This window comes from Pseudopipra pipra, unplaced genomic scaffold, assembly GCF_036250125.1.
Source record: "Pseudopipra pipra isolate bDixPip1 unplaced genomic scaffold, bDixPip1.hap1 HAP1_SCAFFOLD_47, whole genome shotgun sequence".
Lineage (NCBI taxonomy): Eukaryota > Metazoa > Chordata > Aves > Passeriformes > Pipridae > Pseudopipra > Pseudopipra pipra.
In genome coordinates this window covers 86,800-113,697 of record NW_026990950.1, presented here as the reverse complement: position 1 = coordinate 113,697, position 26,898 = coordinate 86,800, and the positions used below count along the sequence as shown (strand labels likewise).

The window sequence follows — 26,898 nt, the reverse complement described above, 5'->3', positions numbered from 1 at the left end:
AGGATTCCAGGAGGGACAGGGAAGGGTTAAACGGGAGTTTTATTCCATTAATAATGAACCGAGTTCCCAGAGATATTCCCAAAATAAATTCCCACGGTGAGGGGGAAAATCCCCTCAGGAACACGGGGCATTGGTGGCGGGAGATTGGGATTCTTTTTATTGGGATATTGGGGTGTTTCTGTCGGGATATCGGGATTTTATGTTGGGATATTGGGGTTTTTTTAATCGGGATGATTTTATTGGGATATCGAGATGTTTCTGTGGAGATATTGGAGCGTTTGGGGATATTGGGATATTTTTATGGAGATATCAGGTGTTTTTATCGGAATATCGGGATGTTTCTGTGGAGATAGCAGGATGTGATGCTGGGATATTGGGATGTGGGTACCGGGATGTTTTTATTGGCATTCGGGGGGGTTATCGGGATATCTGAATGTTTCTGTCGGGATATCGGGCTGTTCCGTGTCTGACCTGCACAGGCGTAACTGAGCCCGGCCACGCCTTTGTCCAGCCCGGAGCTGTTTATCGGGATAAAGCCCCCGATTTCTGGGACTCTGGACTAAAGGCCGGGAAGGGGCTCTGGGCGCGGCTCCAATCGGGCGCTGCGCGGGGCAGCCCCGTCGCTATGGCAACGGGGGGCCCTCCACGAGGGCACCGCGTGAGGCGTCCCTGCCGTTGCTATGGCAACGGGGGGCCTTTCATGCCGGTGGCGCGCAAGATGGCGGCACCCATGGCGAGCGCGGGGTTGGGTGAGACACGGGGGGAACCGGGACCCCCCCGGGACCCCCCAGAACCTCCTGGGACCCCCTGAGCGGGACTGATGGGCCCCGAACCCCCGGGAGGGACAGGAGAGGATCCTCCGGGACGTCCTGGGACCCCTGGGAGGGACGGTGGGAGGGGTGAGTCCCGGGACCCCCTGAGACCCCCCCCAGGACCTCCTGGGACCCCCGAGGTCCCCCCGGGCCCCCAGAGAGCCGCCCCCTCCTCTCCTTTTCCCCCAGGCCGGGGGTCCTGACCCGGAGGAGGCAGCGGTGGGGCTGGGAATGACCTGGGATCGACTGGGATGAGCCACGGTAAGGGGAGGGGGGGGGAGCCAGGGGGATCCAGGTGGGGGGGACGGGGGGGGGATCCAGGTGGAAGAGGCTGCGATCCAGGTGGGATTCACGTGGGTGGGACATGTTGAGGATCCAGGTGGGACCCAGGGGGATGTGAAAGGTCTGGGGATCCAGGTGGGATCCAGGGGTGGGATCCAGGTGGATGGAACAGGCCTGGGGATCCAGGTGGGACAGGGGTGGGATCCAGGTGGGATCTGGGGCTGGGGATCCAGGTGGGATCCAGGTGTGGGAATCCAGGTGGGATCTGGGACTGGGGATCTAGGTGGAACATGTTGGGAATCCAAGTGGGATCCAGGTGGGTGTGAAAGGTCTGAGGGCTCCAGGTGAGATCCAGGTGGGCTCCAGGTGTGATGCTCCAGACAAACCCCTGCCTGCCCAGGTGTCGGGAAGCTGCGGAGCTTCCTTGTGTCCTGAGAGAATTTGTGTCTCCACAGGCAGCCCCAGCTCGGAGCAGGATGGCAGGTGAGTCCCTCACCTGGATCCCTGGGAATACCGGGAGGGAGGGGAGGACATGGGGACAGGTGGCAGCTTTTGCCACCTGCCTGGGGAGGCCACCTGGGCTCACCTGGTCCCACCTGAGCTCACCTGGGATCATCTGAGCTCACCTGGTCCCACCTGAGCTCACCTGGGATCATCTGAGCTCACCTGGTCCCACCTGAGCTCACCTGGGATCATCTGAGCTCACCTGGTCCCCCCTGAGCTCACCTGGGCTGTGTCGTGTCCCAGATTCCGTGGAGGACGTGCTCGCGGATCTCCTGGGATTCGATGGTAAAATGGGACCCTCTGGATCTGCCCCGGGATCACCTGGGGGGAAACACCTGAGCTTGGGATCACCTGGGGAGGATCAGCTATGCTGGGATCACCTGGGGGGGATCACCTGTCCTGGGATCACCTGGAGGGAATTCCCCATCCTCCCGATCCCAAGTCCCTCCCTGACCCTCCCTTGTTCCCAGAGGATCCTCCCGTTCCCCCTTCCTGCGGATCCCGACTCACCTGCATCCAGGTGAGCTCCAGGTGAGTGATCAGCCCCTCCCACCCCCATCCCACTCCCTGATCCAAAACCCCTGATCCCAATCCCTGATCCCAAACCCCTGATCCCAACCCCATGATCCCAATCCCTGATCCCAAACCCCTGATCCCAATCCCTGATCCCACTCCCATGATCCCAAACCCCTGATCCCAAATCCCTGATCCCAAACCCCTGATCCCAATCCTTGATCCCAACCCCCTGATCCCAACCCCGTGATCCCAAATCCCTGATACCAAACCCCTGATCCCAGCCCCATGATCCCAAACCCCTGATCCCAATCCCTGATCCCACTCCCATGATCCCAAACCCCTGATCCCAAATCCCTGATCCCAAACCCCTGATCCCAATCCTTGATCCCAACCCCCTGATCCCAATCCTTGATCCCAACCCCGTGATCCCAAATCCCTGATACCAAACCCCTGATCCCAGCCCCATGATCCCAAACCCCTGATCCCAATCCCTGATCCCACTCCCGTGATCCTAATCCTTGATCCCAATCCCTGATCCCAAACCTCTGATCCCAATCCCTGATCCCAAACCCCATGATCCCAAACCCCTGATCCCAATCCCTGATCCCAATCCCTGATCCCAATTCTTGATCCCAATCCTTGATCCCAAATCCCTCATCCCAATCCTTGATCCCAATCCCTGATCCCAAACCCCTGATCCCAACCCCGTGATCCCAAATCCCTCTGATCCCAAATCCCTGATCCCAACCCCTGATCCCAGCCCCTGATCCCAACCCCGTGATCCCAAATCCCTCTGATCCCAAATCCCTGATCCCAAACCCCTGATCCCAACCCTGTCATCCCAAATCCCTCTGATCCCAAATCCCTGATCCCAAATCCCTCTGATCCCAAATCCCTCTGATCCCAAATCCCTGATCCCTGTCACAGGGGGGCCCTGGAGGAGGATCCTGGCGGGAAATTCCCTGAAGATGACGTGGGAGAGACACAGGTGAGTGAGGACAGAATTCCCAAACTTTGAGACAGAATTTCCAACTTTTTAGGGACAGGTAAAAGGAGAATTCCCAACCTTTTGGGATAGAATTCCCAACTTTCTGAGGGACAGGTGGGGGCAGGATTCCCAAGCTTTTATGAACAGGTAAAGGCAGGAGTCCCAACCTTTTGGGACAGAATTCCCAAACTTTTTGGAGACAGGTGAGGGCAGAATTCCCAACCTTTCTGGGTAGAATTCCCGAACTTTTGGAGCAAAATTCCCCACCTTTGTGGGGACAGGTAAAGGAAGAATTCCCGGCTTTTGGGGGAGAGGTGGGGATAGAATTCCCGAACTTTTGGAACAGAATTCCCCATGTTTTGGGGCAGAATTCCTAAACCTTTTGGGGATGGGTAAAGGCAGAATTCCCAACTTTCTGGGGACAAGTGAAGACAGAATTCCCAAGCTTTCATGGACAGGCCAAGGCAGAATTCCTGACCTTTGGGGCAAAATTCCCGACCTTTGGGGCAGAATTCCTTCCCTTGGGCTCTCTATCCCCAGGACCTGGATGATCTGGATGCAGAAATCCTGGGAATCTCCAGATCCAGGCCCAGGCTGGCAGGAGCTGGGACAGGGGCAGGGAAAAGCCTTGGGAAGCAGCTGGATCCTGAGGAAGGTACTGGGAATTCCACTGGGCTTTTCCCCTTGGAGCAACTCCCATGGGATCAGAGCCCGTTCCCTGTTCCCAGGGCAGTGATTCCTGTGGGATCAGAGCCCATTCCCTGTTTCCAGGGCAGTGATTCCCATGGGATCAGCCCCCATTCCCAGGGCAGTGATTCCATGGGATCAACCCCCATTCCCAGGGCAGTGATTCCATGGGATCAGCTCCCATTCCCAGGGCAGTGATTCCCATGGGATCAACCCCCATTCCCAGGGCAGTGATTCCATGGGATCAGCTCCCATTCCCAGGGCAGTGATTCCCATGGGATCAGAGCTGTCCCAGGTGCCCCTGGGGATGTCCCCCAGGCCGTTCGTGACCCCAGGATTGTCCCCAAGGCCACTGGTGCCCCTCCCCCCAGGTGCCCCCAGTGTCCCCCCCAGGGGTGGCCTCGGTGACCTCGTGGATTCCCCGGGAGGAGCCGGGAAAGCCCCGGGAATGTCGGACAGGTGAGGGCCTGGTGGGACAGGACAGGGACAGGGGGTGGCCTGTGCCTCCTCTGTGCCCCCCCTGTGCCCTTCCTGTGGCCCCCATTCCCCCCTGTGCCCCCCATATCCTCCCCCGTGTCCCTGTGCCCCCCTGTTTCCCCCATTCCCTGTGCCCCCTCTGTGCCCTCCCTGTGCCCCCCATGTCCCTGTGCCCCCTCTGTGCCCCCTGTGCCCCCCATATCCTCCCCCATGTCCCTGTGCCCCCCATGTCCCTCTGCCCCCTCTGTGCCCCCTCTGTGCCCTCCCTGTGCCCCCCATATCCTCCCATACCCACATGCCCCCCATGCCCCCATCCTCCCCCGTGCCCCCCCATGTCCCCCCGTCTACCCCCATATCCCCCCATCCCCCCTGTGCTGCCCCCCCATGCCCTCCATGCCCCCCCGGACCCCTGCTGTGCCCCCCCCTGTCCCCTCCATGTCCCCTGTGCCCCCCATACACCCCCATGCCCCCATATCCCCCCTTGTGCCCCCTGTGCCCCCCATGCCCCTTTACCCCCACAGGCCCCCCCGTACCCCCTGTGCCCCCTCGTCCCCCCTGTGCCCCCCATGCCCCTCCATATCCCCCCAAACTCCCCCGTACCGCCTGTGCCATCTCCCCATGTCCCCCCCTGTGCCCCCTGTGCCATCTTCCTATGTCCCCCCCTGTGCCCCCCTGTTCCCCCCTGTGCCCCCTGTGCCATCTTCCTATGTCCCCCCCATGCCCCCCCTGTCCCCGCCCCATGCCCGTGTCCCCCCATTCCCGTGGGATCATCCTGGGGTGTTCCCAGCCCGCGGCTCCACACGGGAAGAGGCTCCGCAGGCAAAATCCTGGAGCAGCCGGAAAAGGGGGAATCCGGGACAGAAAAGGGGGAATCCAGGACGGATCCCGAGGAGCTGGAGCAGCCAGGTGGGAACAGTGGGGGGGGACACAGGGAAGGGCGTTCCAGAGGCACGATCCAGGTGGGAATTCCTGGGGAGGAACAATCCCAGTGGGAATTCCTGGGGAGGAGTATGGTAGGGGTGTTTTCCAGAGGCCCAATCCCAGTGGGAATTCCCTAGGAAGAGCAGGGCAGGGGTGTTTCCCGAGGCCCAATCCCAGTGGGAATTCCCAGGCAGGTGCTTTTCCAGGCGCTTTTCCAGGTGCTGTTCATTCCGGGCGCTTTTCCCGGTTCAGGGCCGTGGGAAGAGCTGGATTTTCCTGTGGGATCCTACGAGCCCTCCGTGGCCTCCGAGGGGCGGCCGGGCCAGAGGAGGGGGCACAGGTACGGGGGGGACCCTCCACTGTCCCCCAGTGTCCCCCAATGTCCCCCAGTGTCCCCCAATGTCCCCCCAGTGTCCCCCCATGTCCCCCCAGTGTCCCCCCAATGTCCCTCAGTGTCCCCCAATGTCCCCCCAATGTCCCCCAGTGTCCCCCCAGTGTCCCCCCAGTGTCCCCCAATGTCCCCCCAGTGTCCCCCCATGTCCCCCCAGTGTCCCCCCAATGTCCCTCAGTGTCCCCCAATGTCCCCCCAATGTCCCCCAGTGTCCCCCCAATGTCCCCCCAATGTCCCCCAATGTCCCCCAGTGTCCCCCCAGTGTCCCCCAGTGTCCCCCCAATGTCCCCCAGTGTCCCCCAGTGTCCCCCCAGTGTCCCCCCGTGTCCCCCCAATGTCCCCCAGTGTCCCCCCAATGTCCCCCAATGTCCCCCAGTGTCACCCAATGTCCCCCAGTGTCCCCCCAGTGTCCCCCCAGTGTCCCTCCAGTGTCCCCAGTGTCCCCAATGTCCCTCAGTGTCCCCCCAATGTTCCCCCAGTGTCCTCCGTGTCCCCAGTGTCTCCAGGGTCTTTCCTGGCTGATGTCCCCAGTGTCCCCAGTGTCCTCAGTGTCCCCGGTATCCCAAATATGTCCAGTATCCTCAATATCCCAATATCCCCAGTATCCCACTATCCCAATATCCCCAGTATCCCAATATCCTCAGTATCCCACTATCCCAATATCCCCAGCATCCCAATATCCCTGGTGTCCCACTATCCCAGTATCCCCACTATCCCAGTATCCCCACTATCCCAGTGTCCCCATGTCCCCCCCTCAGTGCCCTCTCTCCCCCGCAGGATTCCCGGCGGGATCGGCCTCTTCCCGAAGGTCCCGAGGGGCAGTGGGGGTGGGGCCGCCTGGCTGGGGCTGAAGGATGAGGAATTCCCAGGATCCGGAGCCAGGGACGAGGATTTCCTGGGATTGGGACCCAAGGACAAGGATATCCCAGGACTGGGATCCAGGAATGAGGATTTCCTGGGACTGGGACCCAAGGATGAGAATTTTCCAAGACTGGGACCCAAGGACAAGGAATTCCCGGGACTGGAGCCCAAGGACAAGGAATTCCCAGGACTGGGATTGAAGGACAAGAATTTCCCAAGATCTGAACCCAAGGACAAGGATTTCCCAGGACTTGGATCCAAGGACAAGGATCTCCCAGGATTGGGATCCAGGAATGAGGATTTCCCGGGATTGGGACTCAAGGACAAGGAATTCCCAGGATTGGGATTAAAGGACAAGAATTTCCCAAGATTGGGACCCAAGGACAAGGATATCCCGGGATTGGGATCCAAGAATGAGGATTTCCCAGGACTGGGACCCAAGGATGAGAATTTCCCAAGGTTGGGACCCAAGGACAAGGAATTCTCGGGATTGGGACCCAAGGACAAGGATTTCCCAGGACTGGGATCGAAGGACAAGAAGCTCCCAAGATCAGAACCCAAGGATGAGGATTTCCCAGGATTGGGATCCAGGGATGAGGATTTCCTGGGATTGGAGCCACTGGCAGGAGCCGATCCCGGCCCGACCCTGGAGCAGAACTGGCTGAGCTCAGTCTTGGCCCGGAAAAGAGCCCGGGAGAGACATTCCCAACCCTCTGGGAGCCCGGGAAAAGAGCCAGAGGGGGTGGAGGAGATGGATCAGCATTCCCGGGAGAGCAGGAGATGCCCTTCCCAGGACACCATTCTCCAATCCCAACCATTCCAGAAAGATCCAGGGGCTCTCCCATCCCAACCATTCCAGAGAGATCCAGGAGCTCTGCCAGCCCCACCACTCCAGGATCCAGGAGCATTCCCATCCCAACCATTCCAGAGGGATCCAGGGGCTCTCCCGTCCCAACCATTCCAGAGGGATCCAGGGGCATTCCCATCCCAACCATTCCAGAGGGATCCAGGAGCATTCCCATCCCAACCATTCCAGAGGGATCCAGGGGCATTCCCATCCTGGCCATTCCCAGCTCCAGGAGCATTCCTGGCATTCCCGGCCAATCCCGGCTCCGGCTCCATCCTGGGCACTCTCCCGGCGCGGGTGGCGGAGCTCGAGCTCCAGGTGGGACCCAGGGGGGTCACCTGTGGGGGGTGGTCACCTGTGGGATGGGGTCACCTGTGGAGGGGGGGGTTACTTTTGGGTGGGGGCATCACCTGCATGTGTGAGGGTCACCTGTGTGTACTGGGGGTGTCACCTGTGGGGGGGGTCACCTGTGGAGGGGGGTCACCTGTAGGCTGGGGCTCACCTGTGGGTGAGGGTGTCACCTGTGGGTGTGTGGGGATCACCTGTGGAGGGGGGGTCATCTCTGGGTGTGTGGGGGTCACCTGGGGGGTCACCTATGGAAGGGGAGGGTCACCTGTGGAGGGGGGGTTACTTTTGGGTGGGGGGGTCACCTGTGTGTGAGGGTCACCTGTGTGTGAGGGTCACCTGTGTGTAGTGGGAGGGTCACCTGTGGGAGGAGGGGTGTCACCCGTGGGGGTGAGGGTGTCACCTGTGTGGGTGGGGTGTCACCTGTGGGTGGGGTGTCACCTGTGTGGGGGTGTCACCCGTGGGGGTGGGGTGTCCTCTCTCCTGGTACCGCAGGTCCGGGCACTGGAGCTGGAGCGGAGCCTCTTCCTGGAGAGTCTCCAGAGGCGGCACCAGGACCTGGATCTGCTGGAGAGCCCCCACAGGTAGTGGGATGTGCTGGGATCCCACAGGTACCGGGATCTCCTGGAGAGCTCCTGCAGGTACCGAGATCTGCTGGGATCCCACAGGTACCGGGATCTCCTGGAGAGCTCCTGGAGGTACCAGGATCTCCTGGGATCCCACAGGTACTGGGATCTCCTGGAGAGCTCCCACAGGTACCGGGATCTCCTGGGATCCCACAGGTACTGGGATCTGCTGGGATCCCACAGGTACCGGGATCTCCTGGGATCCCACAGGTACTGGGATCTGCTGGGATCCCACAGGTACCGGGATCTCCTGGAGAGCTCCCAAAGGTACCGGGATCTCCTGGGATCCCACAGGTACCGGGATCTCCTGGAGAGCTCCCACGGGTACCGGGATCTGCTGGATCCCACAGGTACTGGGATCTGCTGGGATCCCACGGGTACTGGGATCTCCTGGAGGGCTCCCACGGGTCCACGGGTCGCCCCTGTGCCCTCCCGCTGGGGCTGGGAGTGCTGGGGGGCTTCCCAGTCCCTCCCATCCCGATCCCGATCCCGATCCCTGCTCAGGAGTCCAGGGAAGGTGGGAGAGGAGCAGCGGGAGAGGCCACGGATTCTGACACGGAGCCAGGATGGGAGTTCCCCCCCGTGCCAGGATCACTCCCCATCCCAGGATCTGCCCCTCTCCAAGGATCACCCCACAGCCCAGGATCACTGCCAGGATCCCTCCACGGCCCAGGATCACCCCAGATCCCGGGATCACCCCCCGTCCCAGGAGCGGGATGAGCAACTCACAGGTAACGTTCCCTCCAAGTGCATCATTCCAAGGATTCCTCTGCTCCATCCCAACGACACCAGTGCTGATCCCACGGAATCCAGGCACTCCTGGGACAGAGCTGTCCCCCAGGAGCCCTGAGATCCCGGTCCCCCGGGGGGCCTGCAGGAGGAATTCCCTGAGCTCTGCAGGCTCCGTGTCCGGCTCGGCTCCAGAGGGGCCACGGCTGCTCCTCCTCCCCCTCTGGGATCCCCCTCAGGCTTAGGGACCCCCAGAAAACTGGGATGAGTTGCTCCCAGCATTGCAAGGGCTGGGAACAGGGCTGGCAAAGCCCTGGGAATGGGATCTTCCCTGTGCTGGGGGTGCAGGGCACAAACACGGACGGGTTTTCCACAGAAGGCAGAATCCCACCTCCTGCTGCCCAGGATCCAATCCTGCTGCCCAGGATCCAATTCCTGCTGCCCAGGATTTCCCTCCTGGTGCCCAGGATCCAATTCCCACTGCCCAGGATCCAATTCCTGCTTCCCAAGATCCAATTCCCACTGTCCAGGATCCAATTCCCACTGCCCAGGATCTGGTTCCTGGTGCCCAGGATCCCCCTCCTGGTGCCCAGGCTCCCCCCTGGATCCCAGTTTTCCCTCTCCCAGTGCTCCAGGCCCGGCTGTGCCAGCAGCAGCAGGAGCAGAGCCGGCTCCAGGAGGCCTTGGCTGCCCTGGAATCCCGGCTGGGAGAGCAGGAGCAGCTCCTGGAGCAGGTGATTCCCGAAGTGTCCCCATCCCTGAGCCCTCCCGGCGGGATGGGGGCGATCCCTGGAGCTGCCCCTGCCCCCCCAGGAGCGCCGCAGGGCTGAGGCCGAGCATTCCAAGGCGGAATCCCTGCGGAAGGCGCTGGAGGAGCAGCGGCAGCTCTCGGCTCAGCTGCTCTCCATGGAAAGGGCGGCGCTGGATGAGGCCAAGGTGGGCTGGGACACAATTCCAGGGGCTTTCCCAGCTTCCCACACCTGTCGTCTGGGCCTCCTGCAGCTCCAGGGGGATCGGAAAAGGGGCTCGGGAACAGCTGGGTGGGAGCAGGGCTGGGAAATGGGATTGGAACCGGCTGGGAAATGGGATTGGAACCAGCTGGAAAATGGGATTGGAACCAGCTGGAAAATGGGATTGGAACCGGCTGGGAAATGGGATTGGAACCAGCTGGGAAATGGGATTGGAACAAGCTGGGAAATGGGATTGGAACCAGCTGGGTGGGAGCTGGAAGGTACTGGGAACCATTCAGGTGGGAAGAGAGCTTGGAATCAGCAGGTGGGAGCTTGGAACTGCCTGGGTGGGAAGAGGCCTGGGAAAAGGGCTTGGAATCAACGGGGTGGGAGCTGGAAGGGGCTTGGAACGGACCAAGTGGGAGCAGGGCTGGGGAAAGGGGGTCGGAACCAGCTGGGAAACAGGCTTGGAACCAGCTGGGTGGGAACAGGGCTGGGAAAGGGCTTGGAACCAACTGGGAAAGGGACTTGGAACCAACTGGGAAAGGGGCTTGGAAGGAGTGTGGAACCAGGGAACAGGGCTGGGAAAGGGGCTTGGAAGCAGCTGGGTGGAAATAGGGTTGGGAATGGGGTTTGGAATGACTTGGGTGGAAACAGGGCTGGAAAATGGGATTGGAACCAGCCAGGTGGGATTGGGGCTGGGAAAGGGGCTGGGATCCATCCAGGTTGGTGTACGGGGAATATCCCGGGATGCCCCCCGGAGCTGGGAGCAGCCTCTGGAAGCTGCAGGGAGGGATGAAAGGCAGGAATCCCTGGTGGGAAGCGGGATTGGGATCGGGATGTGCCCCGGCTCCTCGCAGGGCGCGTGGCTGGAGGAGCAGCGGGTGGCGCTCCGGGAATGCTCCGAGGGGCGCAGGAGGCTGGAAAAGGCCTGGGCGGAATTCCAGAGCCGGGAGAGGCTGAGCCAGGAGCGCTCGGAGCACCTGGAGTCGGCCCTGAGGAACCTGGACAAGGTGAGGGCGGGAAAATCCCGTTTTCTTGGCGTTGGGGAAAGACGGGGGCAGATAAAGAGCAGGTTTGGGGAGGGAAGGGGGATTCCGAGGGGTTGGAAAAGCACCAAAAGCCCCGATAGTGATGATAAAATATAGTTATTATATATTATAATGTAATAATAAACATAAGTATATAATAAATTATAATATATTATACACAATAAATAGCAAATGTATAGTGAATATATAATAAATCTTATAATTTAATGTTACAATATTAATAATATAATATTATGTATTATAATATAATAAAATATAGTATATTATAATAAAATACAGTATATTATAATAAAATATAGTATAGTGCTATAATATTGTAATAATATACGATATTATAATACCATAATATAATAACATATTTTATAACTATATAACTATAATAATTATATGATTATAATATTAAGTATCCAAATAATATAATAATATATAATATAATAATGAAATATGTAGCAATATAACATTTTAATGTATTTGTGATATTAATAATTAATTATATCTAAATAATATTTAGTTATATAGTTATTTCATAATATTTAATTGTATAATAGATAGCAATATGCAGTATGTAATATGTGATATATATAATATGTAAATTTTTATGATATATATCAATATATAATAATATTGATATATAATAATAGTGATAATATAATATTGATAATAATTGATATATAGTAATAATGATATATATCAATATATAATAATGTTACAGTATAATAGATAATAATATATAATATTATTTTATATTTTAATACATAATAATATTATCATATATTCTTATAAAATAATAGATATTATAGGTATTATAAATATATTATGACTATATAGATATATATTATAATGACATATATATTATAATGACCTATATTCTATAAGCATCACCTTCATTCCTGGAATGTTCACCCTGAGCACAAATATTTCCCTGAACCCCCAAAAGGGTGAATTGAGCAAATCCTGCCCGTTATTCCCAAGGTTCCGGCAGTGCCGGGGCTCGTGTCCATCCCTGGGAACATTCCCTGACTCCGGCTGTTCTCCAGGAGCTTGTGTCCATCCCTGGGAACATTCCCTGACTTCGGCTGTTCTCCAGGAGCTCGTGTCCATCCCTGGGAACATTCCCTGACTCCGGCTGTTCTCCAGGAGCAGGGGCTCGTGTCCATCCCTGGGAACATTCCCTGACTTCAGCTGTTCTCCAGGAGCTCGTGTCCATCCCTGGGAACATTCCCTGACTCCAGCTGTTCTCCAGGAGCAGGGGCTCATGTCCATCCCTGGGAACATTCCCTGACTCCGGCTGTTCTCCAGGAGCTCGTGTCCATCCCTGGGAACATTCCCTGACTCCGGCTGTTCTCCAGGAGCTCGTGTCCATCCCTGGGAACATTCCCTGACTTCAGCTGTTCTCCAGGAGCTCGTGTCCATCCCTGGGAACATTCCCTGACTCCAGCTGTTCTCCAGGAGCAGGGGCTCATGTCCATCCCTGGGAACATTCCCTGACTCCGGCTGTTCTCCAGGAGCTCGTGTCCATCCCTGGGAACATTCCCTGACTCCGGCTGTTCTCCAGGAGCTCGTGTCCATCCCTGGGAACATTCCCTGACTCCGGCTGTTCTCCAGGAGCTCGTGTCCATCCCTGGGAACATTCCCTGACTCCGGCTGTTCTCCAGGAGCTCGTGTCCATCCCTGGGAACATTCCCTGACTCCGGCTGTTCTCCAGGAGCAGGCAGCGCTGCGGTTCCGGGCGCGGGAGCTGCGTTCCCAGGAGGAGCGGCTGGAGCGGGAGCGGGAGGCGCTGGAGGATTCCCGGCGGGAGCTGCGGCTGGACAGGGAGAAGGTGCTCCGGGACACGGAGCGGCTCCGGCAGCGGGAGCAGGAGGTCCAGGCCCTGGCCGAGGTTGGTGATTCCAGCTGGGAATCTGCGCTGCAATTCCAGCTGGGAGTGGAGCTGGGGCTCCCTCTGGAGTGGGAATGGTGTCCAGGGAGGAGGGGGGGCTGCCCAGGACGCCCCAGGGCAGGGAGGGGTGCCGTCCCCATCTTCATTCCCATCCCAATCCTCATTCCCATCCCCACCCCATCCCCATCCTCATTCCCATCCCAATCTCCATTCCCATTCCCTCCCCCATTCCCACCCCAATCCTATCCCCATTCCCCCCCATTTCCCCCCATCCCAATCCCCATACATATTCCCATCCCCATATCCATCCCCATCTCCACTCCCATTCCTACCCCATTCCCATCCCCATCTCCACTCGCATTCCCTCCCCCATTCCTACCCCATCCCCATTCCCATCCCCATATCCATCCCCATCTCCACTCCCATTCCCTCCCCCATTCCTACCCCATCCCCATTCCCATCCCCATCCCCACTCCATTTCCATTCCCATCCCTATTCCCATCCCATTCCCATCCCCACCCTCCCCCAATCCCCCCCCATTCTCACCCCATTCCCATCCCCATTCCACTCCATTCCCCCCTCATTCCCACCCCACCCCATCCCAGTCCCCATTCCCACCCCATTCCCATCCCTATTCCCATCCCCATCCCTATTCCCATCCCCATCCCATTCCTATTCCCATTCCCCCCTCATTCCCCCCCCCATTCCCCCTCATTCCCACCCCATTCCTACCCATTCCCATCTCCTTTCCCACCCCATTCCCATCCCATTCCTGCCCGTTCCGTGTCCGGCAGCTCTCGGAGCGGCGGTCCCGGGATGGGGAACGGGCTCTTCGGGAAGCCCGGAATGTGGAGGCGGAGCAGCGGGAGCGGCTCCGGGCGGGGCGGGAGCAGCTGGAGCAGCTCCGGGAGCAGGAGCAGCGTTTGGAGCAGGTGATTCCCAGCTCGGCTGCTCTTCCCAGCGGGAATGGAGCTGCTTTGCTTCCCAGCCCTGCTCCCACCCAGCTGGGTCCGATCCCCTTTCCAGCCCTATTCCCTGGTTCCAAGCCCCTTTCCCAGCCCTGCTCCCACCTGGATGGTTCCAAGCCCCTTCCAGTTCCCACCCTGCTGATTCCCAGCCCCTTTCCCAGTCCTGTTCCCTCCCAGCCCATTCCCAGCCCCTTTCCCAGCCCTGTTCCCTCTCAGCCCATTCCCAGCCCCTTTCCCAGCCCTGTTCCCCCCCAGCCCATTCCCAGCCCCTCTCCCAGCCCAGCTGGTTCCAATCCCCTTTCCCAGCCCTGTTCCCTGGTTCCAAGCCCCTTTCCCAGCCCTCCCCCGCTGTTCCCGGCCCCTTGCCAAGGGCTGGTCCCGTCCCTTTTCCCGGGAATGGGCAGGACCGGCTGAGCCTGGCGCAGCAGCGGCGGCAGCTCCAGCGGCTCCGGCAGGAATTGTCCCCGCAGGAATTGTCAGTGCCCGGCGCTGGGACCCTGCTGGGCACAGCCCGGGAGCGGCCGATTCCGAAGGACGTGATCCCGGGGGACCGGCTCCACATCCCCCTGGGTGAGGCTCCTGCATTCCCGGGGTGGTCCCGGCGCTGGTTTTACCCCCTGGGGGTCCCTCCAGTGGGATTTGGGCTCCTGATGCCCCGGAGGAGCTCCGGGAGCCCGGGAAGTGCCGGAAGGAAGGAGGGAGGGAGGGAACGAGGCAGGTCCAGGGATGCTCCGCTGTCTCCGCCCGCAGCTCCAGCGGCCCCCGGCACTCCGGGATTGCTCCCGGGATTCCTGCCTCCCGTGGGGATGATCCTGGGGGGCACCAGGGACACCCTGTCGGGATCGGCTGCGCTCCAGGGGCACCTCCTGCTGCTGAAACACCGGGCACGGATGGTGAGCGGGACGGGAAAAGCTTTGGAATGGGCTGGGAAAGGAATTGGAACCTGCTGGGAGGGACTGGAACGGGCTTGGAATGAGCTGGGTGGGATCAAGGTGGGAAAGGGGCTTGGAACCAGCTGAGTGGGAACAGGGCTGGGAAATGGGATTGGAACCAACTTGGGGGGCGTGGGGAGGGGTTGGGAAAGGGGCTCAAAACCAGGTGAGTGGGAGCTGGAAGGGGCTGGGAAAGGGTTTGGAACCATCTGGGTGGGAGCTGGAAGGGGCTCAGACCTATCCAGGTGGGATTGGGGCTGGAAGGGGCTGGGAACCATCCGGGGGGAATCATCCCATCCCTCCTCCCATCCCCAGGACCACGATTTCCTGGAGAGCGAGAGCTTCTTCCTGGAGAACCTGAGGAAAGGGCCCTGAAACCTCTCCCTGGGACCAGCCCGGAGCTTCGGGGGAGCTGCAGCTGGAACGGGAGCTGGAGTTGGAGCTGTGCCCCCCCCGGCCCAAAGGTGGCTGCACCCCCTGTTTTTTGTGTGTTTACAAACTAAAAAATGTATTTTTTTAGTAATAAATTCTCGGCTGAGGAGTTTTCCCGTGATTCCAAGCGTTCCCGGAGGGCTCAGAACATGGAATGACACACACACCCCCCCCAGGCTGTGGGAGCCACGGCTGGTCCGGCCTCTGTCCCTCCTTGTCCCATCCTTGGGACACCTGAGGACACCCTGGGGACACACTGGGGACACTCTGGGGGCATCTGGGGTGTCCCAGGTGTGTCCAGGTGTGTCCCAAAATTGGGGAGGGTGGAATGGTTGGGGTGGGTTGGGGGTGTTCGGGTGTCCCAGGTAACCAGAGGGGAAGGATTCAAAATCGAGACCCCCAAAAATCCAGGGGCTTGGCCAAAATACAGGGGGTTCCCCAAAATCCAGGGGGTCACCCTGAGCCACAGCTGGAAATGCAAAGGGGCCCAAGGGGGGGGCCCATCTATTCCCCCTCTGCCCCCGCAATAGATGGAGCCCCCCAGTCGTGGCTGTCTCCCCCCCCCAAATCCGTCTGAACTTCCTGGGGGGCTCAGGGGGTCCCCAGAGGGGACCTGAGGGGCTCGAGGGTCCCGGGGGTGACTGGGGGGGACCCCAGCCGTGTCTCGGGGTGCAGCAGGGGGTCCCCAGGGGGGATGGTGGGGGGTCCCGAGAGAGACTGGGGGGCTCTCAGGGGTTTCCAGGGGTGACAGGACGGTCCCCAGAGGTGACAGGAGGTGCCTGGGGGCCCTGGGGAGTCCCCAGGGGTGACAGGAGGGTCCTGGGGTCCCCAGGGGTGACACGAGGGTTCCGGGATGACTGGGGGTCCTCAGGAGTGACTGGGAGGGCGCTGGGGGAGGTCTCGGTGGTGAGTGGGGTGTCCCGGGGGTCCCCAAGGGTAACTGGGTGGTCCCGCGGGGTCATCCAGGGGTGACTGGAGGGTCCTGAGGGTTCCCCGGGAGGCTCTCGGGGGTGATAGGGGGAGGGGTGTCCATCTCTCCGTCCTGGGGGTCCCTGCGATGGGAGGCGGGGGGAGAGCGGGGAGACCCGCGTTGACCACGCCCTCTCACGTAGCCACGCCCCTTCACGGGGAAGCCCCGCCCCTTCGCTATGGCCCCGGCCCCTCCCGCCGTGGCCCGTCCCTGACATTCCCGAGGCCCCGCCCCTTCCCAGCGCACCCTTCCCCTTTATGTAGCCACGCCCCTCTCCCACCCTATTTCGTATAGCTCCGCCCCCTGTTCTGGCCCCGCCCCATTCCATGTGGACCCGCTCATTTCCCTGTGGCCCCGCCCCCGTTTGACCCCGCCCCTTCTCGCCCGTTCCCGCGGTGGCCCCGCCCCATCCCCGCCCCGTTCCCGCCGTGCCCCGCGGCCCAAGATGGCGGCCGCGGTGAGGGTCCCGCTCCTGGCGCTGCTCATGGCGGGGGCGGCGCTGGGAGGGGGCGGCGGGACCTGCCGGGGGGGCCCCGGGACCGGCCCCGGGAGCAGGGTGAGCACGGGGGGGTTCCGGGACCGGGGGGCTGCCGGGGGAGGGGCCAGTGCGGGTCTCCCCCAGCCCAGGGGCCCCCAGGCCGGACAGTGCCCCCTCTCCCCCCCGAGTCTCCCCCTGGACCACCCGGGACCCCCCCTCAGTCACCCCTGCGGCCCCCCCGGCACCGCCAGGACCCCCCAAGTCACCTCCTGGACCTCCCCAGTAACCCCCGGGATGCCCCCGGTCACCCCCGGGACCCCCCTCCATCATCCTCAAGACCCTCCGAGAACCCCCAGTCACCCCCGGAACTCCTCCCGGTCATCCCAGGACCTTCCAGTCACCCCTGGGACCCCCCCAGTAAGCCCTGGAGACCCCCTCAGTCACCCCTGGCACCCCCAGTCACCCCCAGGGCCCCCCCAGTCACCCCCTGGGACCCCCGCAGTCATCCCCAAGACCCTCCGAGACCCCCCAGTCACCCCTCGGGACCCCGGGGAAGGGGGGGCTCGGGGGGGGGGCGATTCCGTTGTTCATTAATATTCGTGAGGGGGCGAGGGGGTCAGTGCAGTGATCTCATTATTATTAATGAGGATCCATCCGTATCAATTGTTAATAGTCTTATTCGTTATTAATAATATTATTTATTATTATTAATATTAATCATTAATACATTCTTATTGATGAGGGGTGGTTTAAACTAGTGTCAGATTGTAATATTCATTTGGGGGCTTGGGCTGTGCAGTGGTGGGCCATTAATATTAATTAGGGATTATTATTATTAATTATTGTAACAATATTAATGAGTGCTCTACATCCTTAATAGACATAAGGGGTTCGGAGCAATAACTCATTAATATTTATGAGGGATTATTACTGTTATTATTTATTGCATTGATTAGTATATTAATATTACTGAATGCTCTAGGTCCTTAATAGGCATAAGGGGTTGGAGCAATGACTCATTAATATTAATGAGAGGTGGTCCTATCTGCCATACACTCATTAATATTCATGAAGGGTGAGTACTGCCTCATTATGCTCATTAATATTAATGAGATCCACATCCTGGATGTGTGTTAATTGGTGTCAACTCATTAATATTCATAACTGGGTCATCACACATGGAGCATAATCTGTTGCATCTCATTAATATTCAAAAGCATGTTTATTAGGTGATGTGATTACTCTCTCATTAATATTAATGATAGATGGTCTGTCACTGCCCTGGGTCTACATTAATATTCATTGTGGTGGTCACAAGCTCATTAATATTAATGAAGGGACGATGTCCCCATCATGGTGTCACCCCCTTGTGTCCCCTCCTTGTGTCCCCCCAGCCTGGTGACAGCGAGAGCTGCCGGGTGAGCCTGAGCCTGGAGCACTCCTTCGAGCTGGGTGAGGGGACAGGGGACACTAGGGAGGGGGGGGGGGACACTGGGGACATGGGGGGGACACTGGGGACAGTGGGGACACTGGGGATGGGGGGGGACACTGGGGACATGGGGGGGACACTGGGGACATGGGGGGGACACTGAGCACTCCTTCGAGCTGGGTGAGGGGACAGGGGGGACACTGGGGACATGGGGGGGACACTGGGGACATGGGGGGGACATTGGGGACATGGGAGGGACATTGGGGACATGGGAGGGACACTGGGGACATGGGGGACATGGGAGGGACACTGAGCACTCCTTCGAGCTGGGTGAGGGGACAGGGGGACACTGGGGACATGGGAGGGACACTGGGGACATGGGAGGGACACCGGGGACACTGGGGACAGGGGGGGGACACAACACTCCTTTGAGCTGGGGTGAGGGGACAGGGGACACTGGGGACATGGGAGGGACACTGGGGACATGAGAGAGACATTGGGGACATGGGAGAGACACTGAGCACTCCTTTGAGCTGGGTGAGGGGACATGGGGACATTGGGGACATGGGAGGGACACTGGGGACATGGGGGGACCATTGAGCACTCCTTCAAGCTGGGTGAGGGGACATGGGGACACTGGGGACAGGGGGACACTGGGGACATGAAGGTGGCACTGAGGGCACTGGGCCGGGGGTGGCAGTGGGGCCATGGTGACAGGGTGCCACCCTGTGTCCCCAGTGGGTGCCACCCTGTGTCCCAGTGCCGTGTCCCTGCAGAGGACACCCCACAGTTCCAGCGCAGGGGGTCCCTGGGTGACACTGGGACAGGGGTGGCCGTGGGGCCGTGGTGACAGGGGTGTCCCCAGTGCCATGTCCCCACAATGACACCCCACAGTTCTGGCGCAGGGGGTCCCTGGGTGACACTGGGACGGGGTGGCAGTGGGGCCGTGGTGACAGGGGTGTCCCCAATGCCGTGTCCCCGCAGATGATGCCCCGCGGTTCCGGCGCAGGGGGACGCTGTCACTGAGCCCCGGCCCCGAGCCTGCCCTGGCCCTGGCACAGAAACCCCTCGGGGACGAGGACAGAGCCCGGCTCAGGGTGAGGGGGATGGGGGGGCACTGGGGGACAGCGGGGGTGACACCGGGGGTGACACTGTGACACTGTGTGTGACACCGGGGGTGGCACTGGGAGTGACACTGGGTGCCACTGTCCCCCAGCAGGAGGTGGGCTGGGCTGTACCGAGTGTGGGCTGGGGGGGGGTTGAGGGTGGCTAGGGGGGTCCTGGGGTGTCCCTGTGGGTGACACTGTCCCTGTCCCCAGGAGGTGGCAGCCCAGGACGGGCTGTACCGTGTGCGGGTTTAGGGTGTCCCTGGGGGGATGACTCTGTGGGTGACACTGTGATGCTGTGACACTGTCCCTGTCCCCAGGAGGTGGCAGCCCGGGACAGGCTGTACCATGTGCGGGTTTAGGGTGTCCCTGGGGGGATGACTCTGTGGGTGACACTGTGACACTGTGACACTGTCCCTGTCCCCAGGAGGTGGCAGCCCGGGACAGGCTGTACCGTGTGCGGGTTTAGGGTGTCCCTGGGGGGGATATGACACTGTGGGTGACACTGTGACACTGTGACACTGTCCCTGTCCCCAGGAGGTGGCAGCCCGAGACGGGCTGTACCGTGTGCGGGTGCCCCGCAGGCCCCCGGCCCCCGGCGAGGAGGAGGGGCCCGGGTTCGTCACGTCCTTCGTGCGGGCGGTGAGTGGGGGGGACACCCGGGACCCCCCTGGACCCCCTGTGTCCCCCCCCCCGTGTCCCCCAATGTCGTTCCGTGTCCCTCCATCATCCCATGCCCCCCGATGTCCCTGTGGTCCCTGTGCCCTTGTCCCCCTGTGTCCCTTTGCCCCCATGTCCACCTATGTCACCTCATGTCCCCCTTGTCCCCCTGTCCTGGTGTCCCCCACTGTCCCCTGTCCCAGTGTCCTCCCATGTCCCCCCATGTCCCCTGTGCCCATTTCCCCCGTGTCACCATGTCCCTGTCCCCAGTGTGCCCTGCTGGAGTCGCGCCTGTCGGACCAGCTGACCCTACACGTGGACGTGGCCGGGAACGTGGTGGCCCTGGGGGTGGTGGCACTGCCGGGGACCTGCCGGGGGACAGAGGTGGAGGACGTGGAGCTGGAGCTCTTCAACACCTCGGTGGCCCTGAGACAGCCCCTGCCCGCGGCCACGTGGGTGACACGGGGACATGGGGACATGGGGGGGACATGGGGGGGACACAGGGACAGGGGGACATGGGAGGACACAGAGGGACATGGGGACACAGGGTGGGACACTGACCTGGGGGTCTCCAACACCTCGGTGGCCTCGTGCCACCCCCTCTGCTGCCACCTGAGTGACACCTGGGGACATGGGGGACCTTGTAGGGTCACAGGGGGACACTGTGGGGACACGGGGCACCCTCGGGGACACTGTGGGGACACTGGGGACATGAGGGGACATGGGGGACCCTGTAGGATCACAGAGGGACACAGTGGGGACACAAGGGGTGCTTGGGGACACTGTGGGGACACAGGGCACCCCTGGGGACACAGGGGACATGGGGGACCCTGTGGGGACACAGGGCACCCTCGAGGACACTGTGGAGACACTGGGGAGAGTGGGGGGACATTGGGGACCCTGTGGGGACACGGGGGAGGACACATGGGGACACAGTGACACTGGCCCAGAGGGATGGGGTGACCCTGGGAGGGGGGACAGAGGACACGGTGACCCAGAGGGGGACATTTGGGGGGCCTGGGAGTGCAGGGGACATTTTAGGGGCCTGTGACAGTTTGGGAGGTGCAGGGAGGGTCCCCCAGGTTTTGGGGTGCCCCTGAGCCCCCCTGGCCCCCCCAGCCCCGAGACAGCCGCCTTCATCCGGCACCTGGAGCAAGAGCAGGCACAGAGAGCCCGGAACCCCCAGGAGCAGAAATCCTTCTTCGCCAAATATGTGAGGGAAAAACCCCCTCAAATCCCCCCCAGCGCCCCCAAACTCCCCCCCAAAATCACCCCTCCAAAATTTCCCCCAAAACCCCTCAATTCCCCCCAAAACACCCCCAAAAACACCAACACCTCCCTCCTAAATCCCCTCCCAAACCCCACCAACGCTCCTGAAACCCCCCAATCCCCCCAAACCTCCCCAAAACCCCTCAACCCCCCCCCAAATCCCCCCTAAAACCCACCACCCCCCTCCAAATCCCCCCCAGAAATTCCCCAATACCCCCAAGCCCCACCCAAAACCCACCAAAACCTCCCCAAACCCCCACCGACCTCCTCTCCAAAACCCACCTCTCCAAACCCTCCCAAAACCACCAACACCCCCCCAAACCCCTCCCAAAAAACACCAGCACACCCCTCCAAACCCCCCCAAAACCCACCTCTCCAAAATCCGCCCCCTAAACCCCTCAACTCCCTCCAAACCCCCTCCAAAATCCCCCCAAAACCCACCAATACCCCCAAACCCTCCCAAAAACCACTCACACCCCCCAACCCCCTCCTGACTCCCATAACTCCGCCCATTTGGGGTCCCCCAACCCCCTCCTGACCACCACAAACCCCCTTTGGGGTCCCCCAGACCTTTCAGGACCCCCAACCTCCCCCTCCCCATTTCCTGAGCAGGGAAGGGTTTTGGGGTGACCCCCTTCCACATTTCCCTTGGGGGCAGCATTTTGGGGGGGCAGCATTTTGGGGGGACCCCCATTTCCCACTGGGGGGTGGATTTTGGGGTGACCCCTTGAGTTTCCCCTGGAGGGGGTGTCAGATTTTGGGATGACCCCCAGGGTTTCCCTCTGGGCGGGCGGGGGGGGTGGGGGGGGGTGTCAGGTTTTGGGGTGCCCTCCCCGAGTTTCCCACTGGGGGGTGGATTTTGGGGTGACCCCGCTGTCCCCCCGCAGTGGATGTACATCATCCCCATCGTGCTCTTCCTCATGATGTCCGGAGCCCCCGACGCGGGGGGGGCACAGGGAGGGGGGGCTGGGGGCGGGGGAGGGGCGGGGGTCAGGTGAGACCCCTCCCCTTCCCTAAAGCCCCGCCCACTCCTCCCTCGGGTGGGGGATGGGCAATAAAGTTGTGTGTGACCCCCCCAAATTTGTCTGACCCCCAAATCTGGGTGTGATTCCTCCCCTCCCCCCCCCCAAATCTGGGTGTGATTCCTCCCCTCCCCCCCCTCAAATCTGGGTGTGACCCCTCCCCCCTCCACATGTGGCTCGAGGGGTGCAAATGGGCTCGTGGGTGGAGGACACAGGAGGGGGGCAGGGGAGCACCCCCCGGGTTGGGGGTGTCTGGGGGGCACCTGGGACTGCTGGGGGGGCCCAGAGGCATCCTTGAAGTCGGGGGGGGGGGTCGTGGACATGGGGTCGTTTGGGGGGGTCCAGAGGGGCACCCGCGGGGTTGGGGGGACACCCAAACATCGGGGCCCTTCTGGGGTCCCAGTTTGGGGTCGGGGGGTGGGATTTGTGAACGGGGCCACGCCCCTTTATGCAAGTACACGTGAGAACTCGCCCCTTATGGCAATAAATGCACTGAAGACACGCCCCTTTATGTAAATAAACATCCAGGAGGACACGCCCGTTTATGCAAATCTATGTGAAATCAGACGCCCCTTTATGCAAATACATGTCGAAGAGCTCGTCCGGTTACGCCCCTTTATGCAAATGTCCAGTAACGCTCAGGCTCCTTTATGCAAATTCAGACGTGGGGAAGGACACGCCCATCTATGCGCGAGGAGGGGGCGTTGCCGCTTCCCGGCGCGCTGATTGGCCGTGAGCGGGATCACGTGTTCCCCCGAGGTCACGTGGGTTTCCAGGAAGCGCCGCCGCCACAGGCGGGTCCCGGAGCAGCCCCGGGTCCCCCGAAATCCCCCAAAACTCTCCGAGCCTCCCCCCCGGACCCCCCCTCGGGCCCCCCGGGATGGCGGAGGGCGGCGCGCGGCGGCTGCGGCCGTGGCTACTGGCGCAGCTGGAGAGCGGCCGCTTCCGGGGGCTCGAGTGGGACGACGAGGCGCGCTCGGCGCTGAGGGTGCCCTGGGCCCACGGCGGCAGGGCCGGCAGCAGGGGCGGGGCGGGCGCCGCGCTCTGCAAGGTGAGGCGGGGCTCCGCGGGGGCAAGGGCGGGGCCGAGGGAAGGGGCGGGGCTATATAAAGTCAGGGGCGGGGCTGAGGGAAAGGAGGCGGGGCCGGGGCGGAGGCGGTGTCGCTATGCAGGGATAGGGATGGGGCAGGGGAAAGGGGCGGGGCTTTGCACTGCCAGGGGCGGGGGCAAGGGAAAGGGGGCGGGGCTATGCAGGGGCGTGGCGGGGCTAAAGGATGGGGCGGGGGCAGGGAAAGAGGCGGGGCTAACGGTGAAAGGAAAAGGCTCTGCAACGTGGGGGTGTGGCAAGGGTGGGCAGGGCTAAGCAAAATCGGGGCGGGGCTAAGTGGAAAGGGGTGGGCCTCTGCAGTATGGTGGGAGGGGCTAACGGGGTGGGGCTTGGGCCAAACTCTGCGTGTGAGGGGCGGAGCCAGCACGTGTGGGAGGGGCAAGGGGCAGGGCGGGGCTCATGAAAGGCGGGGCTGGGCCTAAGATGTGAGTGGTGGATGTGGCCACGGGAGGGGGCGGGGCTGGAGCCACGTCCCACCAGGTGAGGGGGCGGGGCCAGGAGGGGGCGTGTCCCTGGCCACGCCCTGACGCCGCTCGGCCCGTTCCAGGCGTGGGCGGAGTACAAGGGGCGGGTGCGGCCCGGGGACCCCCCGGACCCGGCGGGGTGGAAGACGCGGCTGCGCTGTGCCCTCGCCCGCAGCCCCGAGTTCAAGGAGCTGCCCCGGCGGGGCCGCCCCGACGGGCCCTGCCCCTACCGCGTGTACAGACTGCTGCCCCCCAGGGGTGAGCGTGGATTTGGGGGGGGCTGAGGGGGCCACGAGTGGTTTGGGGGGTCTTGGGTGGAGGCCTGGGGGAACTGGGGTGGGGGCGTCTGGGAGGGGGGAGCTGGGAGGGAATTACGTGCGTCAGGAGGGGGTTGGGGGGACCCCGGGGGCGAGTTCGGGGGGCCAAGAGTGGTTAGAGAGGCCTTGGGGGAAGCTGGGATTAATTGGGGGACAGTTGGGGAGGGTCAGGGGTGTTTTGAGGGGCCCTCAGGGGAAACCTGGGGGGAAGGGGGGCCAAATAGGGGGTCCTGAAAGGACGGGAGGGTCCCAAAGGTTTCAGGGAGGGGGGAGGGTCCGAACAGTGCCTTCTACCCCCCCCAGAGTCGAAGCCCCCCAAGGCCCGGCGGAGCCAGAAGGAGTCAGAGCCGAGCCCTGAAGAGCCCCGTCCCCAAAGCCAGACCCCGCCCCCCGACCCCCAGGGCGGGACCCAGGACCATGGAGAGCCCGGTGAGGGGGTGGGGAGGGGGCAGTGTGTGTGGGGGGGATGGGAGTGACTCTGGGGCGTGGCCTCTGTCTGACCTCGCCCCCCAGCCCAGGCCCCGCTCCTGGAGATGCCGCCCCTGCGGATCATGGTGGAGAGCCTGGAGCCCCTCCCCCCAGCACAGGGTAAGCCCCACCCCCCCAGGGAGGAGCCTCCCCACAGCCAATCACCAGACAGGGCAAAAAAAAGTGCTGGCTGGCCCCGCCCCCCCCGTGGTAGCCCCACCCCCTTTGCTGGCTCCATCCCAATGCAAATCTGACTCCACCCTAACCATGCCCCGAATTCTGAACATGCACCCAACTCTAACTCCCCTCCTCTGTGACCCCACTCGATTTTGGCCCCACCCTCCCAAAATGTCACCCTGCTACAGCCACACCCCCCAGTCCCATACAGGCCCCGCCTCCAGCCATGGCCCTGCCTCCTCCTAGACCCTTGGCTCCACCCCTCTCTTCACCCATCCATGGCCACGCCCATCCCTGGCCACGCACCAGCCCGACTGGCTCCACCACCTTGGCCACACCCCCAGTTCTTCACTAGCCCTGCCCCAAGCCCCACCCACTTTGTCCACACCCACTGTGACTCCACCCCGCTCTGCCTCTGCCCCATGATCATTGGCCATGTCCCAATCTGACTCCACCCCTGGCCCCGCCCACCTTTGTCCACCCCAAAGCCCCGCCTCCTTTCCCCGGACACGCCCCCACGCTCCTTGGCGCCCCCCTCAGGTGACTTCGCGCTGCTGCTGCGCCTGCGCCGCGGCCCCGCCGAGCTCCACCAGGTGGCGCTGCCTCCCGGCGAGTACCTGCTGAGTCCTCCGGCCGCCAGGGGGCGCCGACGCCGGGGGCGCTGCCGCGGGTGGTGCTGCCGGAAGGGGCGGGGCTGGGCCGGGGCTTCCTGCTCAGCAGCGCCCCCCGCGGGCTCTTCCTGCGCGCGCGCCCCGGGGCGCCCCCTGGCGGCGGCGGCGGGGACCGTGCGCGGGCCCCACGTGACCGCCGGGCCCATCCAGCAGGGGGCGCTGCTGCAGCCCTTCGACGGGCAGCGCTTCCGGCACGGTGAGGGGGCGGGGCTTAACTGAGGGGCGGGGCCACGGCGCTTCCGGGAAGATAGGGGCGGGGCTTAACGGGGGCGGAGCTAAACCGATGGGTGGGGGCACAGCGCTTCGGAAAGGGACAAGGTGTGGGGCGGGGCTAAACCAAGGGGTGGCCAGATTTCCGGGGAGGGGGAGTGTCCAAATTCCAGGCTGGGGGTCAATCCGGGGAGGGCGGGGAGATCACTGGGGGCGGGGCTAAATGACCCCAAATATCGGGGGGGAGGGGCCAAGTCACCCCATAGAGGGGGGGGAAATGGGGGGAGGGGCAGGGGGACACCCCCAATCCCGGGAGGGGGGGACCGGGGGGAGTGGGAGGGAGAAGAAGAGACTCCCAAATCCCGGGGGCGGGGGGGGGGGGGGGGGGGCTCCCAAATCCCAGAGAGGGAACCCCCAAACCTTGGGGGGGAGGGGACACCCCTAAATGCCTGGAGGGGGGTGAGGAGGGAGCCCCAAATCCGGGGGGGACCCCAAAGCCTGTGGGCAGTGGGGGAGGGGACCCCCCAAATCCCTGAGCGCCCCTCCCCCCCCCAGAGGTGGAGCAGCACCGGGCGGGGCTCGGGCCCCTCCCCCCCCACCGGGTGACGCTGGAATTGGGACCCCCCGACGGGGACCCCCAGGGCAGGGGGCTCATGCTGGAGGTGGGGCCGGGGGGGCCTTTTGGGGGGGTGTGAGGGAGATGAGGGGGGGGTAGGGGGGGAATATGGGGCTGGGGGTCCTGTTGGGGGGGCCACGGGGGACGGGGGGGCACGGGGGGGTCTGTGGGTGTCCCTAAGGAGTGCTGAGGGGAGCTGGGGGGTCTGTGAGGGGAGGGGGGGCGGCTAAGGGGGGTTCTGCATAGTCTGGGAGGGTCTGGGGGAGTCCCTAAAGGGTGGGGGGGCCCTATGGGGGGCAGGAGGAGGTCTCTGGGGGTCTCTAAGGAGTGTTGGGGGGGGGTCTCTGGGGGTCTCTGAGGGCTGTTGGGGGGGTCTCTGGGGCACCTCTGAGGGGATGGGAGGGGGTCTCTGGGGGTCCTGGAGAGTCGGGGGGGGCTCTCTGGGGGGTCACCAGGGGGTGTTGGGGGTCCTATGGGGGGCTGGAAAATGGTATATGGGGCTGGGGGGTCTCTGGGGGGGTTTAGGGTCACTAAGGGGGATTTGGGGGGGGGATTGAGGGGTTTCCCCCCCCTTTCCCTCCACCCAGCTTGAACAAGCCTTTGCCCAGCGGCTCCTGGACACCCTGGAGACCCCCCAGAACCCCCCCTGGGCCCCCCCCCGGGCCCCTCCTGGGGCAATAAAACACTTTGTTTGTGTCAGGAGCTGCCCAACGTGACCCCCCCCGTGCCCC

General features: G+C 62.0%; 3 protein-coding genes across 3 annotated transcripts; all 3 read left to right on the top strand.

The window, feature by feature from the left end:
• The first annotated feature begins 845 nt into the window (after positions 1–845).
• LOC135408440 (fas-binding factor 1 homolog) lies at positions 846–15,297 on the top strand. Its single transcript, XM_064643600.1, has 20 exons — positions 846–899; positions 1,550–1,577; positions 1,842–1,883; positions 2,069–2,129; positions 3,042–3,102; positions 3,643–3,757; positions 4,161–4,248; positions 5,054–5,172; positions 5,440–5,527; positions 6,356–7,604; positions 8,127–8,215; positions 8,762–8,988; positions 9,614–9,720; positions 9,800–9,922; positions 10,797–10,949; positions 12,694–12,870; positions 13,665–13,802; positions 14,243–14,408; positions 14,589–14,731; positions 15,086–15,297. Exons 2-20 carry the CDS (start codon positions 1,571–1,573, stop codon positions 15,143–15,145), a joined length of 3,213 nt encoding a protein of 1,070 aa, XP_064499670.1. The 5' UTR covers positions 846–899; positions 1,550–1,570; the 3' UTR covers positions 15,146–15,297.
• Positions 15,298–16,578: 1,281 nt separating this feature from the next.
• EMC10 (ER membrane protein complex subunit 10) lies at positions 16,579–22,194 on the top strand. Its single transcript, XM_064643580.1, has 7 exons — positions 16,579–16,728; positions 18,045–18,102; positions 19,064–19,176; positions 19,723–19,827; positions 20,116–20,297; positions 20,965–21,058; positions 22,002–22,194. Exons 1-7 carry the CDS (start codon positions 16,618–16,620, stop codon positions 22,110–22,112), a joined length of 774 nt encoding a protein of 257 aa, XP_064499650.1. The 5' UTR covers positions 16,579–16,617; the 3' UTR covers positions 22,113–22,194.
• A 682-nt stretch (positions 22,195–22,876) lies between these two features.
• LOC135408433 (interferon regulatory factor 9-like) lies at positions 22,877–26,895 on the top strand. Its single transcript, XM_064643588.1, is given in 9 exon segments — positions 22,877–23,187; positions 23,792–23,966; positions 24,329–24,454; positions 24,539–24,613; positions 25,211–25,300; positions 25,303–25,445; positions 25,447–25,537; positions 26,107–26,213; positions 26,755–26,895. Coding segments are annotated over 9 exon segments (1,107 nt in total). The 5' UTR covers positions 22,877–23,016; the 3' UTR covers positions 26,884–26,895.
• Positions 26,896–26,898: the final 3 nt, after the last annotated feature.

Excerpts from the sequence above, each read along its gene's own strand:
- LOC135408440 (XM_064643600.1), top strand. Across the intron at positions 5,528-6,355 it reads GGCCAGAGGAGGGGGCACAG|GATTCCCGGCGGGATCGGCC; the intron begins GTACGGGGGGGA and ends TCTCCCCCGCAG. Across the intron at positions 12,871-13,664 it reads AGGTCCAGGCCCTGGCCGAG|CTCTCGGAGCGGCGGTCCCG; the intron begins GTTGGTGATTCC and ends CGTGTCCGGCAG.
- EMC10 (XM_064643580.1), top strand. The coding sequence starts at position 16,618 with ATGGCGGCCGCGGTGAGGGTCCCGCTCCTGGCGCTGCTCATGGCGGGG. Across the intron at positions 20,298-20,964 it reads CAGCCCCTGCCCGCGGCCAC|CCCCGAGACAGCCGCCTTCA; the intron begins GTGGGTGACACG and ends TGGCCCCCCCAG. Across the intron at positions 21,059-22,001 it reads AATCCTTCTTCGCCAAATAT|TGGATGTACATCATCCCCAT; the intron begins GTGAGGGAAAAA and ends GTCCCCCCGCAG.